This window comes from Hippopotamus amphibius, chromosome 8 (assembly GCF_030028045.1).
Source record: "Hippopotamus amphibius kiboko isolate mHipAmp2 chromosome 8, mHipAmp2.hap2, whole genome shotgun sequence".
NCBI classification, from domain to species: Eukaryota; Metazoa; Chordata; class Mammalia; order Artiodactyla; family Hippopotamidae; genus Hippopotamus; species Hippopotamus amphibius.
Genome location: NC_080193.1, coordinates 45712914 through 45736864, shown reverse-complemented (window position 1 = coordinate 45736864; position 23951 = coordinate 45712914). Strand labels below are relative to the sequence as shown.

The 23951-nt window shown below is 48.5% G+C and overlaps 2 protein-coding genes across 10 annotated transcripts in view; one reads left to right on the top strand and one right to left on the bottom strand.

Annotated features, from left to right (window-relative positions):
* Window positions 1-22495, top strand: part of STEAP3 (STEAP3 metalloreductase) — a 44431-nt gene extending 21936 nt beyond the window's left edge. For 5 of the 6 annotated variants that reach the window (XM_057746736.1, XM_057746735.1, XM_057746739.1 and 2 more), the window contains 4 exons: window positions 2225-2721; window positions 4417-4944; window positions 10913-11077; window positions 19796-22495. In XM_057746736.1, the coding sequence (XP_057602719.1) occupies window positions 2245-2721; window positions 4417-4944; window positions 10913-11077; window positions 19796-20077 (1452 nt within the window). In that variant the 5' untranslated portion in view covers window positions 2225-2244 and the 3' untranslated portion in view covers window positions 20078-22495. The remainder of the gene's footprint in view (window positions 1-2224; window positions 2722-4416; window positions 4945-10912; window positions 11078-19795) is intronic. The other variant, XM_057746740.1, reaches the window with a different exon arrangement.
* C8H2orf76 (chromosome 8 C2orf76 homolog) overlaps window positions 9050-23951 on the bottom strand; it is a 134682-nt gene continuing 119780 nt past the window's right edge. For 2 of the 4 annotated variants that reach the window (XM_057746744.1, XM_057746743.1), the window contains exons 7-8: window positions 10522-10682; window positions 9050-9527 (exon numbers count right to left, since the gene is read on the bottom strand). In XM_057746744.1, the coding sequence (XP_057602727.1) occupies window positions 9378-9527; window positions 10522-10682 (311 nt within the window). In that variant the 3' untranslated portion in view covers window positions 9050-9377. The remainder of the gene's footprint in view (window positions 9528-10521; window positions 10683-23951) is intronic. The other 2 variants (XM_057746742.1, XM_057746741.1) reach the window with 1 other exon arrangement.

Below are 23951 nucleotides of genomic sequence, written 5' to 3'. Positions count from 1 at the left end.
TTCACTGAGGATTTTTGAATCTGTGTTAATCAGGCATATTGGCCTGTAATTTCCTTTTCTTGTAGTGTCCTTACCTAGCTTTAGTATCAGAGTAATGATGTTCTCATAAAATGAGCTTGGAAGTGTTCCCGCCTCTTCAGTTTTTTGGAAGAATGGGAGAAGGGTTAGCATTAACTCTTCATGAAATGTTTGGAAGAATTCACCAGTGAAGCCATCCAGTCTTAGGCATTTCTTTGTTGGGAGAGTTTTTTAAATCATTGATTCAGTTTCCATACTCATTAGTCATGGCCTGGTCAGATTTTTTATTTCTTCATGAATCAGTCTTGGTAGATTGTATATTTTTAGGAAGTTATTCATTTCTTGTGGGTTGTCCAGTTTGTTGTCATGTAATTGTTCTTAATAGTCTCTTATGATCTTTTGTATTTCTGTTATCAGTTGTAATGTCTCTTTCATGTTTTTTTTTTTTTTATTTTGAGTCCTTTCCCTTATTTTTCTTTGTGAATCTAGCTAAAGGTTTGTCAATTTTGTCTTTTCAAAAAATCAGGTCTTAGTTTTATTGATTTTTTTCTGTTGTTTTTCTAGCCTTTATTTCAATTGTTTCCACTCTGATCTTTGTTATATCTTTCCTTCTGTTAACTTTGGACTTAGTTTGTTGTTCTTTTCCTAGTTCTTTGAGGTGTAAAGTTAAGTTGTTTGAGATCTTTCTTTTTTCTTCATTTTGCCATTGAGCTATAAACTTTCTTCTTAGAGCTGCTTTTGCTTCATCCCATACTTTTTGGTATATTGTACTTCAATTTTTGCTTGTTTCAAATAGCATTTTTATTTCCTTTTTGATTTCTTCTTTGGCTCACTGGTTGTTCAGGAGTATGCTAATTTCTACATATTTGTGAATTTTCTCATTTTCCTCCTGCTATTAATTTCTAGTTTCATACTATTGTGGTCAGAACAAATACTTGATATGATTTCAGTCTTTTCAAAATTATTAAGATGTGTTTTATGACCTAACATATACTCTGTCCTTGAGAATATTCTGTGACACATGAGGAGAATGTGTATTGTGTTGCTATTGGATAGAATGTTCTCCATATGTCTGTTAGTTTCCTCTGATCTAAAGCATAGTTCAAGTTCAAAGTTTCTATACTGATTTTTTTGTCTGATCCATCCATTGTTGAAAGTGAGGTAGTGAAGTCCCCTGCTGTTGTTATATTGCTGTCTATTTTCCTTTCAGAGATGTTAATATTTGCTTTATGTATTTACGTGTTCTACTATAATTTTAAATTAGTGACAAGTTTAAATCATATTTGGAGAGCTCTTTCACAATTAAATTTGTGATGTGACATTGCTCATTATTGGTGACAAACTCACAGGTAGGCTAATACTATTGTGTTGCTGCTTACATTCATACTTGAAAAATACAGCAACTTTCACTTAGAAGTTGGTGACAATTAAATAATTTTCCCACAAATTCATGGCTCATGTCCAGGGTTTCCTCCATGTCCACTCATATCTCAGGCTCAGCAAAGGAGCTCCCAGGGCACCCACTCAATCTTAGGATCCCATTCACTGTCATATCCCACTCCAATCCTACCCTCAGAGAGTAGGATTTCAGTGTTCATTCATTCACTGAGCAAACATTGAATGCTAGCTCTGTGCCAGGCCTTGGGACAAATGGTGAGATCCAAAGTCAAATAAGATGAGGTCCCTGCCTTTAAGCTGCTCATCATCTACTTAAGAAAGAGCATCAGAGATACCATTCCAAAATGCAAAATGTAAAACAAGCACAGGAACATGTCTACCCTTCCTGGTAATCAGATAAACCCAGTGATACTGAGATTGGGGTCATTGCTGGATAGTAACACTGGCCATTATATAATCCTTTTGAAAAGATGTACAGGATTGCATAGCATTGATGACAGAAATTCCATACCCTTCTTTCTCAGCACTCTTCACTCTTGCAAATTTATACCAAGGAAATAATTCAGGACAAAGGACAGAGGGTGGAGGGCAGAGGTCCTTTCCTCTCCTTTCCAGGAGGCTGTGCCCTCCCCAGGAAGGGTCTGGGTCTTGTTCAGCTTGTGTCCCTGTGCTGGCACATGTTAATACTCATAAAAGCCTGTTGGGTGAGTGTTGGACCACCATTCAGCTCCAGTGGACAAGAGAGGGAGCTGGTAGGAGGCACAGTTCAAAAGCCCTCCACTGATCAAGTTCCTGTTTTCTCTTCTAGCCACCAGAATATCAAGAGAGATGGATAAGCCACTCATCAGCCACCTGGTGGACAGTGATGGTAGCCTTGCTGAGGCTCCCAGTGGAGTTCCCAAAGTGGGCATCCTGGGCAGTGGGGACTTTGCCCGCTCCCTGGCCACACGCCTGGTGGGCTGTGGCTTCAGTGTGGTGGTGGGGAGCCGCAACCCCAAACGCACGGCTGGTCTGTTCCCCTCAGCAGCACAAGTGACCTTCCAGGAGGAGGCAGTGGGCTCCCCAGAGGTCATCTTTGTGGCTATGTTCCGGGAACACTACTCCACATTATGTGGTCTTAGTGACCAGCTGGCTGGCAAGATCCTGGTGGATGTGAGCAACCCCACAGAGCTGGAGCACCTTCGGCACTATGAGTCCAATGCTGAGTACCTGGCCTCCCTCTTCCCCACCTGCATGGTGGTCAAGGCCTTCAATGTCATCTCTGCCTGGACCCTGCAGGCTGGCCCAAGGGATGGAAACAGGCAGGTAGGTGTTAGAGGGAATGCCAGTCATCACAACAATAAATGTAAATGGCTAACTTCCATTGAGGGCCCTTGGTGTACCAGGCTCTTTATGCATATTATCTTACCTCACCTCACATCACTGCAAAGCTCCACTTTACAGAGCAGGAAACTGAGGCTCAGAGATGTTAATGAACTTACTTACACCAGGTCCCACAGCTTGGTGAGCTGGGATTTGAACCCAGTTCATATGAACCTAAAATCATGTTCTTTCTTCTATGGTAATTTGATTTCCAAGAAGACAAGGAGGAAAAGGTTGATGGCTATCTTTTTACTATTTGGAATCAAGAAGAGGAGAGATTTTGCTTTTAGGCTTGGACTTAGAAAGAAGGAAGTCACACACTCATGTTCCAGGTCCTGAGGAAGCAGGCATGTCCCAAACTGTATCTCATTTATTCCAAGGGCTTCCAAGAACTGAGTGGATTTCTCAGAATAGTCAACAACAGGTTTTTCTGAGGGTGGAAAATGGCTCCAGAAAACAGCCATTGCTGCATATAGTTGTTGGCAAGAGGAGCTCTAACCAAGACAAGGTGGTTTTTAATGCCAAGAAGCCACCTGTACTTTCCTCTAGGAAGGATGCCAGGCTCCACATGTGTATGAGAACTTCCACCAATGTGTCCAGCTCAGATGCCTCCTCTGTCCAGCTCCATGCCAGGCTATGGGAGAGCCCACAGGTACCCAGCCACCCGTGACTGGAGGGCCCTCCATGCAGCCTGCATCTTAGGACTCCCATGTGTGGACAGGCAAGGGATAGTGGGTGAGTACAGGGTAGCAGGATCTGGAGGGAGCAGAGCTAGTGGTTGGCTGGGGAAGACTGTGAGGTCAGCCTTGGCCTTGGCTTCACCTCATGTTGTCAAGCACAGGGAGCAGGAAGGTCATTCCAAACTGAGGGGACAACCCACAGAGGCACAGAGGTGAGAAACGATGTTCCCAAACTTCAGTTTCCTCACTTGAAACATGTACCTACTTGCAGGCTTGTGACAAGGTTGAGGGATCACATGTGTAAAGCCTGATGCATGGCAGGTGCTGCATCAGTGTTCATGGACTGCCTGACCACAGAAGTGTCAGGAAGATCCATGGCGTGTTCAGGGAGCAGAGGACACCAGTGGGCCTGCATGGGGGCTCATGGAGGTGAGCAGTGGACTATGAGGCTGGGGCTGGCTTGCAGGAGGCCTTGTGTATTGGCTGAAGGCTATAACGGGACAGGGGACATGGTCAAAGAGGACACTTCTGAACTGAGGGATGGAGCTGCAACTATAGTTGCATTTTCTGGGCCATAGGCAAAGCCCAATTGCTAAGTGACCCCCAGGGCAGGCCACAGTCCTTTGAGGCACCTACTCCAAGGGCCCCTGGGGGCTGCCTAGATGGGCGTTTTGCTTATGAATAGTGATGGCAATGAACTGGGCAAGATGCTCACTGTTGGATGAGTGTTGGGCATTCTCCTTGAGTAGTGGGCATTGCTGGGCCAGAGACTGGGAGGCCACCGGGAGCCAAGGAAAGGCCCCTGGCCCTGGAGTCAGGGCCCCCTTTTGCTCCAGCTGCACACTTACCTGGCAGATTGCTGGGCCTGCTTAGTGAGGAGCTTGGCCAAGATGCTCTTGGAGGCCCTGCCCAACCCTTTGGGAACCCAATCTGATTCCCCCCACTTTCCTCCCCACAGGTGCCCATCTGCAGTGACCAGCCAGAAGCCAAGCGCACTGTCTTGGAGATGGTGCAGGCCATGGGCTTCATCCCTGTGGACATGGGGTCCCTGGCCTCAGCCCGGGAGGTAGAAGCCATGCCCCTGCGCCTCCTCCCAGGCTGGAAGGTGCCCTCTCTCCTGGCCCTGGGGCTCTTCATCTTCTTCTACTCCTACAACTTCATCCGGGATGTGCTGCAGCCCTACCTGCAGGAGGGCAAAAACAAGTTCTACAAGCTCCCTGTGTCCGTGGTCAACACAACGCTACCCTGCGTGGCATACGTGCTGCTGTCGCTGGTATACCTGCCTGGTGTGCTGGCAGCTGCCCTGCAGCTGCACCGAGGCACCAAGTACCTCCGCTTCCCCGATTGGCTGGACCACTGGCTGCAGCACCGCAAGCAGATCGGTCTGCTCAGCTTCTTCTGTGCCGCCCTGCACGCGCTCTACAGTTTCTGCCTACCACTGCGCCGCTCCCACCGCTATGACCTGGTCAACCTGGCCATCAAGCAGGTACGGTCCTCGCCTGTCTCCTGCTGATCACAGTACCCGGGGTGCCCATGGGTGCAGCCTGCCAGTTGCCATCTGCTGATTCTGCCCAGACTGGGCCATGCCCACATCCTGCTATCCAAGATTTTGAGTATCAGCGAACAAAACATGAAAATCCTATGCTCCCAAACCAGGGAGACTTAAAGTGCAGCTGTAAGTTACAGAGGGTATTTAGAAGGTGGTGAGTACTAAGGAGGAAAATCAAGGGGAGAGGGATGGGGTGCAGTTTTAAAGGGTGGTGAGGGAGGTCTTGCTGAGTGGGTGATATGTGAGCACAGGTTGGAAGAAAAGAAGCTGCCTGGCACCTTTGAGGATCAGCAAGGAGGCCCTTTTGGTAGAACCAAGGGAGGGGGTGGTAGGCGAGGCCTGGGGGCCTGGAGTTGCACCACAGAGACCTTGAAGGCTGAGGAAGGGCTTTGGCCTTAGACTTTAAGCCAATGAAAGGTTTTGAGTAGAGGAATGATGATCCATCCGGGGTTTTAACTGGCTCACTCTGCTGCCAGGTAGAGAACAGACGATAAAAGATCAAATGCAGATGCTGGGAAACCAGTTAGGAGGCTGTGCAGGCACCCAGATGAGAGGCAATGGAGGCTTGGAGTCGGGTGGGAGCGGCAGAGGGGCAGGACGGTACTGAAGGCATATGTTGAAGCCGGAGGACACAGAATTGCTTTAATAGACATGGGATTCATGAGGTGGTTGATCACATCTTTGGGTTTTCAGCTTGAGCACCCAGAGTGATGGAGTTGCCATCAGCTGAGATGGGAAAGGCTACAGGAGAATGTTTGTTTTTTGTTTTTTGCTTTTTTGGGGGGCGGGGGGCAGGACACAGTAATTATTCATTTAGGAAAGCCATATGGTGCTCTTTCGCCAGCAGGATTCCTGGAATGGAGAGCCTTCAGGCCAAGCCAGCTAGCACCACAGGCAGCATCCCCTGGCACCTGTGCCTATAGAAATAGGCCCCCCCAGATGCTTCCTCCTGGTTTACAAGCTCATGGGGCCCGATTCTGAGTCCCAAGCTCAGGTCTGCAAGCAACACTGCCTTTCTTTACTTTCCCCAACCTGCTTAATTCCACCTCTAGTTCTCAGCCTCTGGCCTGATGCATGGGTCCTACCCACTCTAGGACATTTAGTCATCCAGTGAGACACTTCTCATCTACCCCTGGTTACAGCTGCAGTTTTGTTCTTGCTTGGGAAGCAGAGATCTTACTGAGGCTGGGCCCTCCCCAGGTACACCCACCATGCAGCCATTCCCTCGGAGACCTGGCCACTTCCCGGAGCAGGACCAGGAGGCAAGGCTGGGCCGTCTCCTGGGAACCACAGGCCTCAGCCCCTACTCACTCTGGTTCCTGCTTCCCTACTGGCAGCTTTCCAAACGGGCTTGTCCTTCCCCACCCATGGACACCTGGCATCATTGCATCTTAGGCCTGGGCTTTCATAAGAGAAAGGAGGAACCCAAGACTTCAGGCAAAGGAGCAGGACACCTGCTGGAAATGAGAGAGGAATGGGAAAAATAACAGTCACTAACTCTTAAAAAGAGCTTACTGTGTTCCAGGTACCATCTAAGAGATTTTCATAACCCTCTGTAAATTCATTTAACCCTTATCCCTGTAAGGCAGCTGCTGTACTACCCTTATTTTACAGATGATAAAACTAAGGCACAGGGAGTTTAAGTAACTTGGTCAAAGTCACACAGCCAGTAAGTGGCTGAGCTGGAATCCAAATCCAGCCATTCTCCTCAAGATCCACGTTCATGCCCATACTGCTTTCTAAAGGGAAAACAAGTCCAAACTAACAGTTGAATAAATGATCCCAGAACTCATTCATTCACTGACTTCTACTCTACCAGGCCCTGAGGCCACAGGGTGAAATATGGCAGTCTCATCCCTCGCCTTAGCTGGCCTGGGCTGGCATGGGGTGTTGTGGAGGCCTGCAGGCCAGAGCCCTGGACTCCTTTCCTCCAGCATCACTGACTGGAACAAAGATCTTGACCTTGAGTGAGTCACAGCCCCTCTTTGGTCCTCAGGGCCCTGATGTACATGGAGGTCTCATGCATTGCTAGTGTTTTTGATGCTCATTGATGATATCTTCTTACTTCTAAAAAGAGTCAGCCTGCTGGGCAGGAGGCTCTGTGTGGCTCCCTGGGAAGTGGCACAATGTTTGCTGCCCAGGAGGTGGCAGATCTGGGTGGCAGGTGCTTCAGGCGGTGGGTGGGGAAGAAGGTAATGTCCCCTCCCAACTAGAGAACAAGGCAAACCCCTGCCCACACCTTCCCCTGCCCACCCTCTGACTGCCATTCTCCAAATTCCCAGCCCTGCCAAGGCTCTCCTTGATATTATGTTAATGTAGCGTTGCCATGATGCAAATACCAGGGTACAGAGGGGCCTATACAAGGTAATTTTCCCTGAATTTCAAAGCCCTTTAAGGCTGCAGGCCCCTGTGGAGGTTGCCAGGCAACCATCACTCCCCCAGGACGGGATCAGAGACAGACAGCGAAGGCCTGGCAGGCAAAGGCGCTGAACCTTGTTCTTCAGAGTTCTGGAGGGCAGAGCCAGGGCTGATTTGGGTATGTCAGGGAGAGGGATGGAAATGAGGGGGAGGGGTTAACAGAGCAGAGGAACCCAGAAGTGGGATAGGCAGCCAAAAAGTAAATCAGTAGTGCCTTAGAAATACATTTCAAGATCAAAATAAAAAGTCATGGTCAAGATCAAAGAAAATGTTTTACCCACACACTGTTTTCTCCTCACTCTCACCCCAAAACTAGTCTAGGCTGTCAGAGAGAACTGTCTAAATCTTACATCTGACCATGTCACTGCTGAAAAGTGCTCGTGACTTCCCACTGTCCTCAGGATAATGACAGACCCTTCACAGTGCAGCTGGGCTCTGTCCCCAGCCTCATCTCCCCACTGCTCCTGTGACACATCACACTCAGGTCCCATACTGTCCTCTGAAGGGGCAGAGCTCGTTCCTTGGGATTGGACACCCCAACCTAGGACACCTTGGCAGTCTGACAAACTCCTATCCCTGCTTCAAAACCCTACCTCTCTTAAGCTTCTCCGGCCTATCTCCCCCATTCCCCACATCCACCTCTGTAATCGGTTGTGTTTTGTCCCTACTTCTATGATTTTTCTTATGCATCACTCTGTAATTACTCATTTACATGTCTGTCATCTGCCCAACCCAAAGTTCCATCACTGGGTCTTCCACCCCTTGAGGTCCACGGTTCCTAACACAGAGTCCCAGTGCATGTTCACTGAGCGACTGTTTGTTAAGTTGGCCACCATGAAGCCAATACCAGGCATCTCTTAAGAGAAGTATAGGTAGACCTTGGGGCAAGAACTAGTCTAACTTCCCAGCTGCCATTAAGAACAACAGCATCAGCCATTTATTATGTTAATCACCTACTTTGTGAAATTCACAAACAGCATCTATCTAGTCTTCGCAAAAACAACAAGGAAAAGACAGAGGAGCTGGTAGCCTGGGAAGCCCAGCCCAGGATCTCATGCCTGCCCGCAAGTGGCAGAGCCAGCATCAGAACCCAGGCCTTGGGACTGAGAAGCGGTTCTCCCCAACACCCTAGGCTGCCCCTTCTGCATCGTGCCTCGCCATTCTCTGGGTTTGGCAGGAGGTCAGCATCACTCTCTCGCCAACCACCGCCCACTCTTGGGACATGGAGAGGAGCTAATGCTGCAGCCTTCAGGGTCTCCTGCCCCTGGGCCCTTCAGCCTCTAACCTGCCGGCTACCGGGAAAGGAAACCCCACACGTGGATGGCAGCATTCCATCCCTAGTTGACGAACACTATCCTGGTCGTGCTCAAGGTGGCCAGCGTGATTAGCTCTGAACGTGGGAGAATCACTAGGGGAGTGGAGCGCTGTTTCAGCTATGTCCCAGTTGGCTGTGTGGGACACTGGTCGCTGGGGAGCCCTGAGAACAGCACTGTGGTTCCATCAGTTGGGTGAGATTCCCACAGGCTACTGGAGGTGGCCGGCAGCCAGATGCTCACGCAGGTGCCCCACCACCCACTGCTCCCTTGCCCACCTCACACACCCCTTCCCGGTGTCACTGCTGCGTGGGAGTATTAGAGGAAAAAAACAAGACATTTTGCAAGCAAATGTGCTGTGTGTAATCATCCAAACTCTGACTTGTGACATTAACTGCCTGATCTCACCGAAACACAGAAAGGAGTGACTAACAAAGTATATTTGAGGCACAAACAACTTGCACGTCGGGGATGACTTGCTGAGCAGTAGTTGTTAGTGCTGGGAAGGCATGAGTAAGCCTCCTCTGGGCTCAGTTACGCAGGAGGCCTCCCTGCTCTCTGCAGAGGAACACCGCCCCGCCTTTCTGGCTAGTGCTGACATTTGTTTGGTTCACGAGCAAAATCAGAGGATTTTAGACATTACCTCTCCCAGCTCTGTCGGTGGAGGAACCAAGGCCCAGAGCTGGAGTTGCCCCGAGTCTCACAGGACTCACGGTCAGGGTGACAACCCAGGTCCCCAGGCTCCTGGTCCTTTTGTGGCTTCAAGACACCAGTGGGAGCCAGCCTGCCCTGAAACAGAACAGAGGCCATCATTTTTCTCACATTGCAGGAAAAGTACTCAATGGATAGCATTTTCTCAGTTTCTTTCAACGTTCTCTCATAAGCTTTTCGACCATCTTTGCTCAGCTCACTAGATTCATTTTTAATGTTATATCTTCTAACTGCACTTGGGTTATTGTTTTTTCCTGCTGAAATAGTTTCTCGAAAACCTGTATGAGTCCCTCTGTTTTGTGAAGCAGACACCTGCCTACTAAAGCCTGGACTCATTTCCTAATGGAAATGCTGTTCCTTGTTCTGCAGGTAAAATTGAGGCAGCAGCGTTTCCTGGTATTTCTCAGAAAACACTTTGACTTCCAGGAACTCTGCTACCTGGCCTAGTTGGAAAATGATGGTTCTAATAGTAGGACTTCTATTAAAAGCTCTTCCTCGTGTGTACTGTACGAGTGAGTGTCGGCCAGGCCAGGAGGGGGCTCAGGTGCAACGGCTTTCCGAGTGGGGAGGAAAGGAATGGAAACCTCTGGGCCTGCAGGGGCTCCCCGACTGGTGCATCCCTGGGGCTCACTGGGGGATCCCAGAACTCTCTGAGGGCAGGTATCTTTGCTCTCTGCAGCCCAGGGCCTAGCACACAGTAGGTGCTTCATAAGTACTTATGGGCCTGCTTGGTGAATGGATATCGGCCTCTGTTGCCTGGCAGTGGTTGAGTCAAAGCTATATTCCTCAGACAGAAATGGGGAGCTGGGTGGCAAGATGGGAGCCGGGGGCTCGTGAGGCACTGTTGAGGGGTTTGGTGTCTGTGTGTGTCTGGAATGTGAGCCAGTGACGGAGGCAGCTTGGGGGACTGAGGGTCCAGGGGAGACAGGCTGGGCGGGAAGCCCGGCTGGCTGCAGGGATTCTGAGCTAGGAGAGCTCCTCCCTCCTCTTGGGGATTTGGGCACCAGAAAACCTTGTGAGATGGTCCTGTTTGTAAGTTCTTTACGTCTTATCAGATTCTCCGGCTCCTTACTCTTGGCTCATGCGACCGTTCTCGTTGACTGGCCCCAGACAGATTTGTGAAAGTCATGTCTTCCGAGCCAGTTGCCTGGCTCCTAAACTCAGCTCTGCCATCTCCTAAGCTGTGTGTGACCGTGAGAAGGTTACTTGATCTCCGTGCCTCGTTTCCCGCATCTGAAAAATGGGGACAATAGAGGACAATATTGTCTTCACGGGGTTCTTGTGAGGATCAGCTGAGCCAATACCTGAAAAGCGCTTAAAACAGAGCCAAATACGTTACGTGGAATGGAAAGTGGATATGCTGGTCGTTATTGTGTTTTCCTGTCCTAAATTCCTCGTTTGTCCGAATCCCAGGGCACTGACCTTGGCCACAGTGTTCATGCTTTTCTTTCCACCCACACCAGGTCTCAACCAATAAAAGTCACCTCTGGTTCGAGGAGGAAGTCTGGCGAATGGAGATCTACCTGTCCCTGGGAGTGCTGGCTCTCGGCACCCTGTCCCTGCTGGCTGTCACCTCACTGCCATCCATTGCAAACTCACTCAGCTGGAGGGAGTTCAGCTTCGTTCAGGTAAAGTTGTTCTGCCTCTGCTGACAAGCCTTGGCATGGCCCTGTCCCTGCCTCTCCTGTGCAGGCACCTTCCCATCCACACACTGCTTGGGCTTTCATAATCTGTGCAACAGAACCGCCCAGTTGGATGCCCAGGCCTCCCAGAACCTGGAGGGCTCATCCAAGTCTCCTGATAAAGGGGCTGCTTGGGACGAGCTCATCCTTGTGACACCTGAGGAAGCCAGATTTAGGCAGGTGAAAAAATTAGCAGAACGCTGAACCCTGGACTACGCATTCTCAGTCTCTACAATTCTAGGGCTTCTCAAACAAAATTCCATAATGGGCAGTCACTGGACATATCACTGATCTGGCTGGGCAGTCAGTGAGCCCTTGAGTGAACCTAACTGCCCACCCAGCACCCGCAGCTCAACCCGGCCCTGCTGTTCCCTTTAACCTCTTGATTCATGCAGGGTGGATGGGAGGTGAGCATCGGGACCACCCGCTTGTGGGAAATAAAACACAGCATTTCCCAAAGGACATCATTCCTATGGAAAAGGACGTGTGTAGTCAAATAAATTTGGGAAAAGACTTGCTTTCCCCTAAGTGAGTCACAATGCACTCCAGCACAGCAGATAACATCTACAACAAGCAAACCTTGCTCAGCAGACTTACTTGAGTATTAGCGCTCCCTCCCCCCGACTTTTTTTTTCCAGATAACAACTGTCTACACTCCACAGAACACACTTCGGAAGATGTTACTAGTGGCAAAGGTTCTCTATGCATTTATTCACTCAGTGTTTATTGAACACGTACTGGCATGCCCAGCGTGGTGCTAGACCTGGGATGCAACAGGGAACAAGACAGGCACAGCCACGTTTTAATTATAAGGACCACTGGGACAGGGACATGTTTTACATTCCTTTGGCATCTCCCACTGTTCTCCACCCAGTGCATGTGGTCAGCCCCCAAGTGTTGGCAGATTAACTCATCCCCTCCAACGATGGGTGCTGACTAATACGGGCTCCGCCATTGATGGTATCAGGGCAGGAACGGCTATCATATCCACCCCCAACGTCAACAAAAATCTGTCGCATTATCTTCTCTGAGCAGTGTGGATGCAACATGGGATTCCAGGTGGGACACCAACAGTGCAGTGCTCTTATGTAATCCAAATTAATTGTCCCTGATTGGGGATGCATGCATACCCTAGAGCAAAACAGAGGTGTGGGGGTTTTTTTGTCTTTTTGTTTTGTTTTTTTAAGTGTGTCTGTTTCTGGATCTCACTGGCTCTGCTCCTCTCGGAAGGTCTCTGGAGGTGTGCTCAGGCCTGACATGTGCTGACAAAAGGGGGGAAGAAAGAATTTTATGTATCTGCCACTAATCCTCATGTGTCACACACCCAAATCTGGGATTTTCGTGTTCCTGCCTGGAGTATATTGGGGTGCATGGTTTATCCACAATTAAAACAGACTGCAGTTTGCTCCCCTCACCAGAAAGTTGCTCCCTTAAGCAGCTGTAGATTACAAGCCCCGGCTCTGGCTGCCAGAGAAAGCCGGGGGATTTGGTTTTGTTAGCAAAAGCTGACTGGGACCTCAGCAGCTGCTCTACTTTACATCCTGAGGAGTCGAAATACAAATAGGAAATTTCTTATGCCGCTGCAAGAGGACAGGGGTGGACGGCTGAGAGATGGGTAGACAGGCAGGGTTTTACTCGTGGAAATCAAATGCCCACATTCTGTCCACAGATGCTCTATCTCCTGAGGGTGCTGAGGAGGAGGAGGCACTGGCGCGTCCCAGCTCTGCAACCATGGGCAGATCACATGCACTCCCCGAACCTCACTTTACGCTCTTGCGTAAAAATGGGGTTAATTCTCTGCAGAGGTGTTGCGAGCCACTGTGCGAGATTATGTGTAAAAGGAAAATACAGAGCAATTTGCTATTATTCTCAGGGCACGTGGCCACATTTCCATGATCTCTGACTAAGCTACCAACCACTCATTTCTGAATTCAGTAGGAGGCAGCAAGAGACAGGCAAGAGACTTCCACCCAGAGCCTCAGAATAGTCCAGAGCAGCATGTGCAAACGCTGTTAACACTCTTTGGTGGATCATGAAATCAATGTTGTGGGCCACAAGGAGCTTTTTTTTTTTTTTAATTATTTATTATTTTTTTTAATATATTGGCTGCATTGGGTCTTTGTTGCTGTGTGCGGGCTTTCTGTAGTTGCAGAGAGCAGACTTCTTATTGCAGTGGCTTCTCTTGTTGCAGAGCACCGGCTCTTGGTGCGCAGGCTTCAGTAGTTGTGGTGCATGGGCTTAGTAGTTGTGGCTTGCAGGCTTAGTTGCTCCACAGCACTTGGGATCTTCCCAGACCAGGGCTCGAACCCATGCCCCTGCATTGGCAGGCAGGTTCTCAACCACTGCACCACCAGGGAAGCCCACAACAAGCTTTTAAAACATGAAATACAGTAGAATGTCTCCCAAAATGTCAGAGTGCTTTATATGCTCTAAGCACAGACATTTCTTCAGTTGTATCAATTCAGTGGTTATATATACATATGTGAGTATACTTCATAGTGTGCTGGACAGTAATGAAAATGTGATTCTTACTGTGAGCCGTCATCAGAAGGTGTGAAGTCACGGAGCTCGTGGAGAAATACAGGCACCCAGGACAAGCCCTGACCTGTGACTCAGATGCCCAGCGTTGGCTCTGGAGTCTGTTTTTATAAGCCCCCTGGGTGACTTAAGTGCATGTGATGCAGTGTGTGACTATCTCTGGGGTGGGGGACACAGGCTATGGAGCCAGGAGATGGGGGTTTCTATCCCAAGACCACCACTTACCAGCCCTGCACCAGTAGACAGCTCCATAGCCTCTCCGAGCATCTGTGTCCTGACCTGTCTGTGTCCACCTCCTGTCATCATTGGGAGGATTTGTGTTGAGGACATGTATACTGCATGATACATACACCCAGTAGTGGCTGTACAGTTTTTGAGGTGAGCTGCAGCCTTCTCCTGTAAGGTGAGCACTGCTTTACAACAAGGAGCTACCCAGACCCCGTTTCCTTCCCCAGCTACGAATGATCGCAGCAGGTCACCAGGGCTTAGAAACTGGCTGTGGAGACACCGTGGTTCTCAGTAAGCCTGGCCTGACCCCTGGGTCTATAATGATTTATTGAGCTAAAGGCCATCAAAGCAATGTGTGGGTTCCACAGAGGTGACTTGTGCTTACGTGTATCCTTTTGTTCCTGAGGCTGTTTTCAAAGTTTTTAATTTTGAGTTTTGTTTGCCTGGGTGTTTTTCTTGCTGTTGTTTTGGCTTGGTTTTGGCTGTGCTAACTGCTCCTAATTAAGCCAATTAAACATTGTTAGATTGCAAAATACCCAGGCTGGTGCAGCTCACCTGGACAGAGAAATTCGTGTTCAGCTCTTAGCACCTCAGTTCTGCCCGACAGTTAGAGGAGCCTCGTGTGGCCTTGCCCATGCCAGCCACCTGCCTGAAATAATAACAGAGCCCTGCTCTGACCCCAGCTTTGTGAGCAACTGTCCAAAGCCCCTTCCTGCCATAGTAATTGAGCACCACCAGGAGCCAACAACCTGGCTGTGTCCCTTTTGCTTACAAGCTTACATATAATAAAAACGGCCTTAGCTTGTTGCGGGGGTTATTAATTGCCCCGTGACAATGCCTCCCTTTCTTTCGGCTTCCTTTGGCTGTTCTGGGATTTTTTAAATTGTTCCCAAGGAGAGAGAGTTTTAGGGAAACAAATTTGCTGGAATCATCCAGGCTTCCCATTGGGGTTGGAAAGTCAAAAGGCCCTTTGTTACTGGCCAGTCTTTGGCTGTCAGCCCTCTCTGTGAGCCAGCAGTCCAATGTTGGGGCCTCCTGCCATCTATCCCCATGGAATTCTGGATGGCAAAGGGAAGAGGATGCATGCACGGGAGCAGGTATTCATACACTCCCAGGGCAGAGAGTGTGCTTGTCTGCCCAGCACAGTGCATCACTCTCCAGATTAGGGCTGGGGACAGTCGTGAACATGAGCCGAACACTGGCGCCCCAGGGCAGGTCACCGAGGGAGGTGCTAAGGCCTGCCTGGGGCCACCAGGACTCAGTTCCCAGGCCTGGGTGGGTTCTCACTGCTGCAGCATCTGGGAAGGCTTCATGATGCAGAGGGCCATTCAGGCCCTTAGTGGGTCTTTGTCAAAGGAACAGAAAGGACCAGGTCCACCCCAATCAAATAGCCTGGGCAGAGGGGCCATGACGACTTCTCAGCCTGAAGTTAGAAGGGCTCAGGTGATAAGAGTCTCCTACATTAGTGGTTCTTAGTCCTGTCTGCACGTCAGCATCATCGCTGAGCTTGTAAAAAGCTACTGGATGCCTGAGCTCCACCGCAACCAATTTAATCCGAATTTCTGGGACTGGCACTTGGGCATTAAGATTTTTCCCAGGCTCCCCAGATGATTTCACCATGTAGCCAGATTTGAAAGCCACAGTCTCAGGCCACTAACCTCTCAGGGGTAAAAAGGCTTATCCCAGCTTTATCTCAGCAAAGCCCAGTAAATCCACCTGAGGAAGGGGAACAACAGTTTGGGACTTGGAAGCTGGTTGGGGAATATCAAGGTGGTTGTCAGGCTCGTTCCAGATTTATTTCTGATGGTCAGTGCTGGGGGCCTTTCCTCCCCCCAATTTTTTTTTATTGTGGCAAAATAACATAAAATGTATCATCTTAACCATTTTTAAGTGTGCAGTTCAGTAATGTTAAATATATTCCTATTGTTGTGCAACCATCCGCACCATCTATCTTCGGAGCTCTTTTCATCTTGCAAAACTGAAACTGTACCCACTGCACAATAACTCCCCATTCCCCTTCCCCCCCAGCCCCCGGCAATTACTATTCTACATTCTGGCCCAATGATTCTTATTACCTCATACAGACACCTTATATAAGTAGAATTATCAAGTACCTGTCTTTTTGTGACTGGCTTATTTCACTTAGCAAAATATCCTCAAGAGTCATCCATGTTGTAGCATGTGACAGAATTTTATTCTTATTTAAAGCTGAATAGTAGTCCATTGTACAGAAATACTACATTTTGCTAATCCATCTGTCAATGGACACTTGGGTTGCTTCTACATTTTAGCTATTATGAATAATGCTGCTGTGAACATGGGTGTATAAATAGCTCTTCAAGACCCCACTTTCAGTTATTTTGGGTATATACCCGAAGTGGAATTGCTGGAGCATGTGGTGATTGTATTTTTAATTCACTGAGGGGCCTCCATACATTTTCCACAGTAGCTGCACCCTTTTACGTTCCCACCAGCAGCGCATAAGGGTTCCAATTTCTCCACATCCTCACCAACACTTGTTTTCTTGTTTTGTTTTGGTTTTTCAGTAGTAGCCATCCTAATGGGTTGGGAAGTGATTTTGCTTTGCATTGCCCTGATGATGAGCGATGTTGTGCATCTCTTCCTGTGTCTATTGGCCATTCATATACCTTCTTTGGAAAAATTTCTGTTCAAGTCCTTTGCCTATTTTTTTTTTCTTTTAATCTCTTTATTGGAGTATAATTGTTTTACACTGTTGTGCCAGTTTCTGCTGTACAACAAAGTGAATCAGCTGTATTTATACATATATCCCCACATCCCCTCCCTCTTGAGCCTTCCTCCCACCATCCCTATCCCACCTCTCTAGGTCATCACCCATCATTGAGTTGATCTCCCTGTATTATGCAACAGCTTCCCACTAGCCATCTATTTTATATTTGGTAATATATATGTGTCAGTGCTACTCTCTCACTTCATCCCAGCTTCCCCTGCCCTGCCCCGACCCCCGTGTCCTAAAGTCCATTCTCTACATCGCCATCTTTATTCTTGCCCTGCCACTGGGTTCATCAGTACCTTTTTTTTAAGATTCCATATATATGCATTAGCATATGGTATTTGTTTTTCTCTTTCTGGCTTACTTCACTCTGTATGACAGATTCTAGCCCATTTACCTCACTACAAATAACTCAGTTTCATTCCTTTTTATGGCTGAGTAATATTCCATTGTATATATGTGCCACATCTTCTTTATCCATTCATCCGTTGATGGGCATTTAGGTTGCTTCCATGCTTTGCCTATGTTTGAATTGGGTTGTTTGTTGTTGTTGAGTTTAAGAGTTCTCTACATATCCTGGATATTAATCTCAAATATTTTCTCAATGCTGGGGACTTTTTTAACCCCAGGCTTCATTATCAATAGATTAGAACTGAGAAAATGTTGGTGTGGTTCAGAAGTTGCTAGGAGATTTGGAATTCTTGATAGATACCTCTGGAGGTGACAAAGATTTGGTCACACATGACTCACAGTCAAGGAGGCTCCCATTTGGGGGCTGACCATTTTCACATGACCCATGAAGTAGCTGTGAGTAGTAGCATAGAGCCAACCACGGGCTTTCCCAACAGGCTGTGCTGAGCCAGGAAGTCTTTAAGGATGAGATAAAAAGATCCTTGAAGTGGTCACAAAGCCAAAGAGAACCAGAGATGGCTAGGAAGGATAAAGACTGGGGATCGTTTGGCAGCTAGTATGTTATTTAGGGTCAAAAACATTACACTTGTGAACCTGCCTATGAACTTGTATATGTAGCCATTAGAAAGTATTTATTATTACTATTTTTAGTAAAAGCATTAGAGACAATTCTTCTGAACCACATTCTTCCAGTTACTGAGGTTCACCGTCCTGGGGTTTATACAGGAGTGGGTATAAGCAAAGCGCTCCCCCCTCACCCCCCGCCCCTACCACCCCAAGGAGGAGCCAGAGGCACGGTAGCAGAATCAGACCCACTTAGAGCCGTGTCTGAGGGGAGTGCAAACAAGACAGCGTCTCTCAGCCAAGCCCCTGGACTGATGTTGACATGCGGGGCTGGAAGGAAATCCAGGAGGCCCAATTACAGTTTCTCTGTGGAAAGCTCAAAACCAATCTATAAAGAGCACCCTGAGGTATTGTCATGCTGCCACATTTCAATTAAACTCTTGCCGTGTCTCCTTGGAGAAAATACATATGTGCCCATTGCTTGATGGGTCCCTGCTGTCTTCATTCTTTGTGTAATACACACAGGTCTCTCCCACCTGGAATCTCTTGGTGCCCTGTGCCCCTCCTCCCAACTCCCACAAAGTCCTAACCCTGGGTGCCCTCTGCTCTACATCATTGCCTGCCAGGTCTGGGTGCTGGAGAACGCTGTATCTATAAGGCGCTTTTCCTGCAGTTCTGACTTTAGCTTTTGTAATCACTGCTTCTCACTGAAGCTAATTAAGTGGCTTGCCAAGGGTCACAGTATCAGTTGAGACTAGCACCAACAGTAGAATCCAGAAGGTTTCATTTGTAGTTTGCAAAAGATTCCCTACATGCAAAAGATTTTCAGAGGCTAAAGTTACAGATCAGCACTTCCTGGCTATTTTCACATCACAGTTCCCATAGAAAGTCAGGATTATACAGCACTTGGGGTGACGAGGAGCTGCTCATGGCTGGAAGTGACCCACAAAAGCCCACACCTGGCTCAAGGGGCAAGATGCTCTACTGTATGATGGCTTGGACCATTTCCATTTGGATTGGTAATGGTCTTGACACCTTCAGCATCACTAATCTCCTTCCAGGCAGGAGAGTAATCCTGGCAGGGTTTGTACCTGGGGTGTTCAGGGCTCAGAGCACGAGGAGAAGGTGAGGGACCAGCACCCTCACAAAGCATCTATGTGGTGTTGTGGGCTTTATATACAGTGTCAGGACCACTAGGCTGCAGGACCCTGTGAGCTATCTATTGGTGCCAAATCCATGTGCCAAGTGAACTTTTTCCTTTGTCTTTATCTTTAAATCAACTTAAAATTCACTCACTTTTTACCTGGCCTTATCTTATGCCAAATGTTATCTGTGAAATTATCTTTTTTAATTAATTAATTTATTTATTGGCTGCATTGGGTCTTCATTGCTGCATGCGGGCTTTCTCTAGTTGCGGAGAGCAGAGGCTACTCTTCGTTGCGGTGCGCAGGCTTTCTCTACTTGTGGCAAGTGGGGGGCTACTCTTCATTGTGGTGTGCCGGCTTCTCATTGTGGTGACTTCTCTGTTGCGGAGCATGGGCTCTAGGCACGTGAGCTTCAGTAGTTGTGGCACGTGGGCTCAATAGTTGTGACTTACTGGCTCTAGAGCACAGGCTCAGTAGTTGTGGCACATGGGCTTAGCTGCTCCGCGGCACGTGGGATCTTCTCGGACCAGGAATTGAACCCATGTCCCCTGCATTGGCAGGCGGATTCTTAACCACTGCACCACCAGGGAAGTCTTATCTGTGAAATTATGATTTTGTTATGCTAGCGGACACTTATTACTCTGTATACATGCAAATATACACAAAACTAGTAGCATGTTTTTAAACTTCTTTGAATTTAATTCCATCTTAAGTCCTCTGGCAGCTACCAGAGGCATGAATAATACACTTTGCGGGAAAGCATTGTTATTTTATTGACTCCTTATGAATCAATCAATCCTTATACACTTTGGCATATGAGCATTGTTTCCCCTTTTCTGTTGGGGAAACTGAGGCCCAAAGTTTAGGTAGTAATAAGATTGTGCAGAGAGTGAGTGACAGGGCTGGGATTTGAACCCAGAGCCCTACTAAAGCCACCCTCCTTCCTTCCCCTCTGCCAAGTAAGCAGACAAGCCATTGGTGGGATCGCTGTGTCCATCCTCACGCTGGCCTTCTCTTCTCCCGCAGTCCACTCTGGGCTTTGTGGGCCTGGTGCTGAGCACCCTGCATACGCTCACCTACGGCTGGACCCGTGCCTTCGAGGAAAGTCGCTACAAGTTCTACCTGCCCCCGACCTTCACCCTCACCCTGCTGGTGCCCTGTGTCATCATCCTGGCCAAAGTCCTGTTTCTCCTGCCCTGCTTCAGCCGCAGACTCGCCAAGATCCGGAGGGGCTGGGAGAAGGATGGTGCCGTCAAGTTCATGCTGCCATTGGACCGCGCCACAGCCCAGAAGACGAGCCACGTGTGAGGTGCTGGCACCTGGCTCCGGAAACCAGACACAGGCAGGACGGTGCCTGGTCTGTCAGGACTCCTCTCCTTGATCATGCAGGCCAACAGAATTACACACAAATTGGGAGGGTTGAGGTCTTCCTGGGACGTGTGCAGTAATATTCAGAATGACACATCTGTGTGTGATATATATGTCCATATGTATTTCATATATATAACAGGATTTGCAATTATGCTTACTTAGCTAAAAACTTGAGTCCCTGAGATTTCAACCTGTAGATTTAAAAGCAAGTGCCAGATGTTAGGAGAAGAGCAGCTCACATTATTGTGACACTTGCAGAGAGATGCACAGACTCTTTTGCACAGAAAAGGCAGTGAGAGGCTTGTACTTTAGTGGATTCCGTCCATTTGTGCACCTCCCCTGTCCACTCCTTTTTGCCTACTTTCCCAAGGCTTTTGCAGAGCTGGGGCTCTAAGGTGGCAGGACAGACAAGAGCTCTGCCTGGAGCCCAATTTGGGTGCACAAGGCTGACGAGTCACCAGTGTGCAGGGGGTGCAGCCCCTCCTCTGGCTGCAGCAGGAGGCCAGGCGGGATTGAGGGCACTGGGGGTGAGCCTGTGTCTGTGTCCTGGGAGCCTCTGCCAGGTTGGGGGGTGGCAGGAAAGGGAAGGGACTGGGGCTGAGGCTGCTCCCCTTAATCCTCCCTGAGCCAGGGAGATTTTTTTCCTGAAAGTCAGAAGTCACCCCGGCAACTGCAAATTGATCCTCCTGTGGGAGTGTGAAGTCACCTCCTTGCCAGAGCCACTAATGAAGCCTGTCTTGAGAACAAGTGTAGTTTCTTTCCTTCCTTTAAGTTGGTGATGACCGTTCTTTAAACCGCTGTGCCTTCTCACCTTGTAAATCATTAGTTTGAATGTCTCCCAGGAAGGCCTAGAGCAGAACCAACTCTAAAAGTTGGTTCAAGGGGGAGGGGAAAACAAGGCCCAGAGTGCTCAGTGTGACAGCCCCGCCTTTCTTGGGATCCCACCGGGAGGGCTGCGGAAGGATTGTCCTCACTGAATTGGTCCTGTGGAAGGACACTGGGGACCTCTTCAAATGTCTTCTGCTGCCTCTGGGCAGAGAACCTGCCTTCTAAGCACCCTGAAAACCACACTGGCGCCAAGTTCTTCCTAATGCAAGATTATGTTTCAAAATAGCTGGGAGGGTCTTCTCCTCCAAAGCTACAGACTTGAAACGCTGCCGCCCCAAAGCACAAGAGGCCGCAGGCCATGTGTCCTTGGAATATACTCCATCCCTCACGGATTCATATTGAAACTGCTTTTATTTCCCCTGTAGAGAGAAACAGCTGTTCTGAGCTGAGCCGCCATCCCCTGGCAGAACCAGGATGACGTGTCATCTTTGAACACAAAGGGGTGTGGTCCTGATGGAAGACATCAGTGAGATGTACCCTGAATGGGGGTGTTGGTCACGCTTATATTCTTAGGTCTCCTGGGCCAGAGGGCATCTTAGGATGGTAGAAAGAGAGTCAGCCGGCAAAAGCTGACCCGAGAGTGCGACAGAAGAGGATGCACCTGCCTCCCCACAGAGACTGCATGAGCTCATGTCTGTGGAGCACATTAGGGTCCTTTAGCGAAAAGGAAAAAAAGGAGCCAAGTGCAAGCATATCTCATTAGGCCAGTGACTGATGGAGGGAAGGCAGTGAAGGCAAAGCTGCCTGCTTCCTGCAGATGTTTTCCATCTGCTCTCAAAGGCTGAGCAGCACGAGCTTGCCTCCCAGATGGTCCTTGATGGAGCGGCAGCCTTGGCCTCAGAGAGGCTCACTGGAAAGGAGGCAGGCGAAGCAGAGATTTCAGCATTTGCTTGACAAAATGAGGGCCCATCAATTTCCTGCCGATAGGAAGCGGGGAGAACATGGGCAGCTGGGACCCACCAAGGATTGTCAACCCCAATCAGCATCAGCTGCCCTTTTTCTCTGGCCGTCCCTGGGCCCGGGATGTTTCCTTATACCAAAGATGCTGACACAGAGCCAAGTCTAATGTGCTTCTTCCCCTTCCCCGCCTACCTCCTGCTGCAGGTGCTCCTCAATAGGAGGCAGGTGCAGCAGAGGACCTGGCCACCCCCCGAGCTGGACAATCAGCTCATGAAAGGCAGGGTGGGCTATGTGCTTGGCCTTGACCTGGTGTCTGCTGCTGCTCTTCCCTACCTCATCAGGCAGCTGGCAACAGCACCCCTGTGAGAGCAAGTCACTCCCTTACAGCCTGGGAAATTCTATGTGCCTCTGGGTACAAAAGTGCCTGAACCAAAGTGCTCTGGAATCCCTAAATGCCATGGTCTGAGGTTGAACGTTTAAAATCTACACTATTGAAACTGTTTGTGTATTTTGTTTTTACCTCGTAGAGCTTGTCTAAGAAGCAGCAAAAATAAACACCTAACCTTCCGTGAATTTCAGGCTTTTATTTCTGTCGCATTGATCACCCACCCATTCATTTATTCATTGTCCCAGTGAGCCTTCTGACTGGAGTTTGCTGTGAGTTGGGCGGCGTGAACGGTGAGCACAGAATGATCTGGGCTAGAGCTCACCTCTGAGGAAGGGAATGCAGACCTGCAGTGACAAGGCCATAAGGACGTGGACGATACCCAGGTGACCAAGTGCCAGGGTATATGAAAGGAGTACCAGGAAGGCTTCCCGGAGGGAGCAGTGTCCTGTGCTGGGATCTGAAGCCTGCGGATTTAATGTAGGTTAGCGCAGCAGTGCTTCTCAAACTATAATGTGCACGGGAGTTGCATAAGGATCTTTTTCAAGCACAGGTTTGGATTCATGGGTCAGGGATGAGGCCCGAGACTGTGCATCTCTAATAAGTTCCCAGGGGTCACACACGGTGTTGATCTTCAGACAGAGTAACAGGGCTTAGACGTCTTCCTTTGTCTCTGCTGTGCTATAGTCTACAGCCCACAAACCAGTGCATCTCTGCCCCATTAAACTTCCCCTGGACTCTGGTTCCCTGGCTGCCCTGGTGAGATATGCCTCTATCTGCTGCAGATGCTGCTGCCAGCCCCGTGTTCTCTTAAAGGCAGAGGGAGAAAACACTCCATCAGAGCCACAGCCTTGCCCTCTGTGTGCTCCATGTAGGATGCCCCAAGGTGCTCCCACACATCGGTCCCGAGTCCATCAAGAAAACAGGAACTCGTCACAGAACACCCACCTGTCACGCAGTCAAGCTTTTCTACTGAAGCCACCAGAATTGTCTTATTGTACCAGCAAAAAAAACCTCAGTGCAGAAAGCAGTCTAGTGGCTAAAAACCATTTCTTGGGAACAATAACCAAAAGATGGCCTTGCCATTTTGAGCCCATGAAAAGGGTTTTCCAAAATAAGAACCACAGCCAGAAAAAAACTTCACCACAAATAATTTTCAACAGGAAAAAAAAGAATCTTGTACTTGGAGGTTTGTTTTTTCTACTCTGCGTCCTCCCATGCATAATGCTGGGAGAGTTGTTTAAAAAGTGATAAAATAGATGAAAAAATATCCATTATTTTGGTAGTTCATGTAAGAACTAAGGAGAAGCCAAAATAACTTATATTAGTTAAAGAGAAGAATTATCATTCAGCTACTTGAAAAGTTGAATGTGTTTCAAAAGCAGTGAAGGGGGACCCTTGGAAGTACAGAAACCCATTTGCTCTGGATCTCTTTAGAAAGAGGAAGTTGGCACCACTGGAGTAGAAAGTCTCAATTCCACCAGACCAGCACCAACTTTTTCTAATAAATATGTTGAAAATTCCTTTTCTACTAACCTAAAGTGAAATTCAGAAATGCTATAACCTTCTTATGTATGCAGTTTTTTAATCAATATAAGGTCTGAATTGAAATATAAAGTGTAAATAAATCCAAAGTAT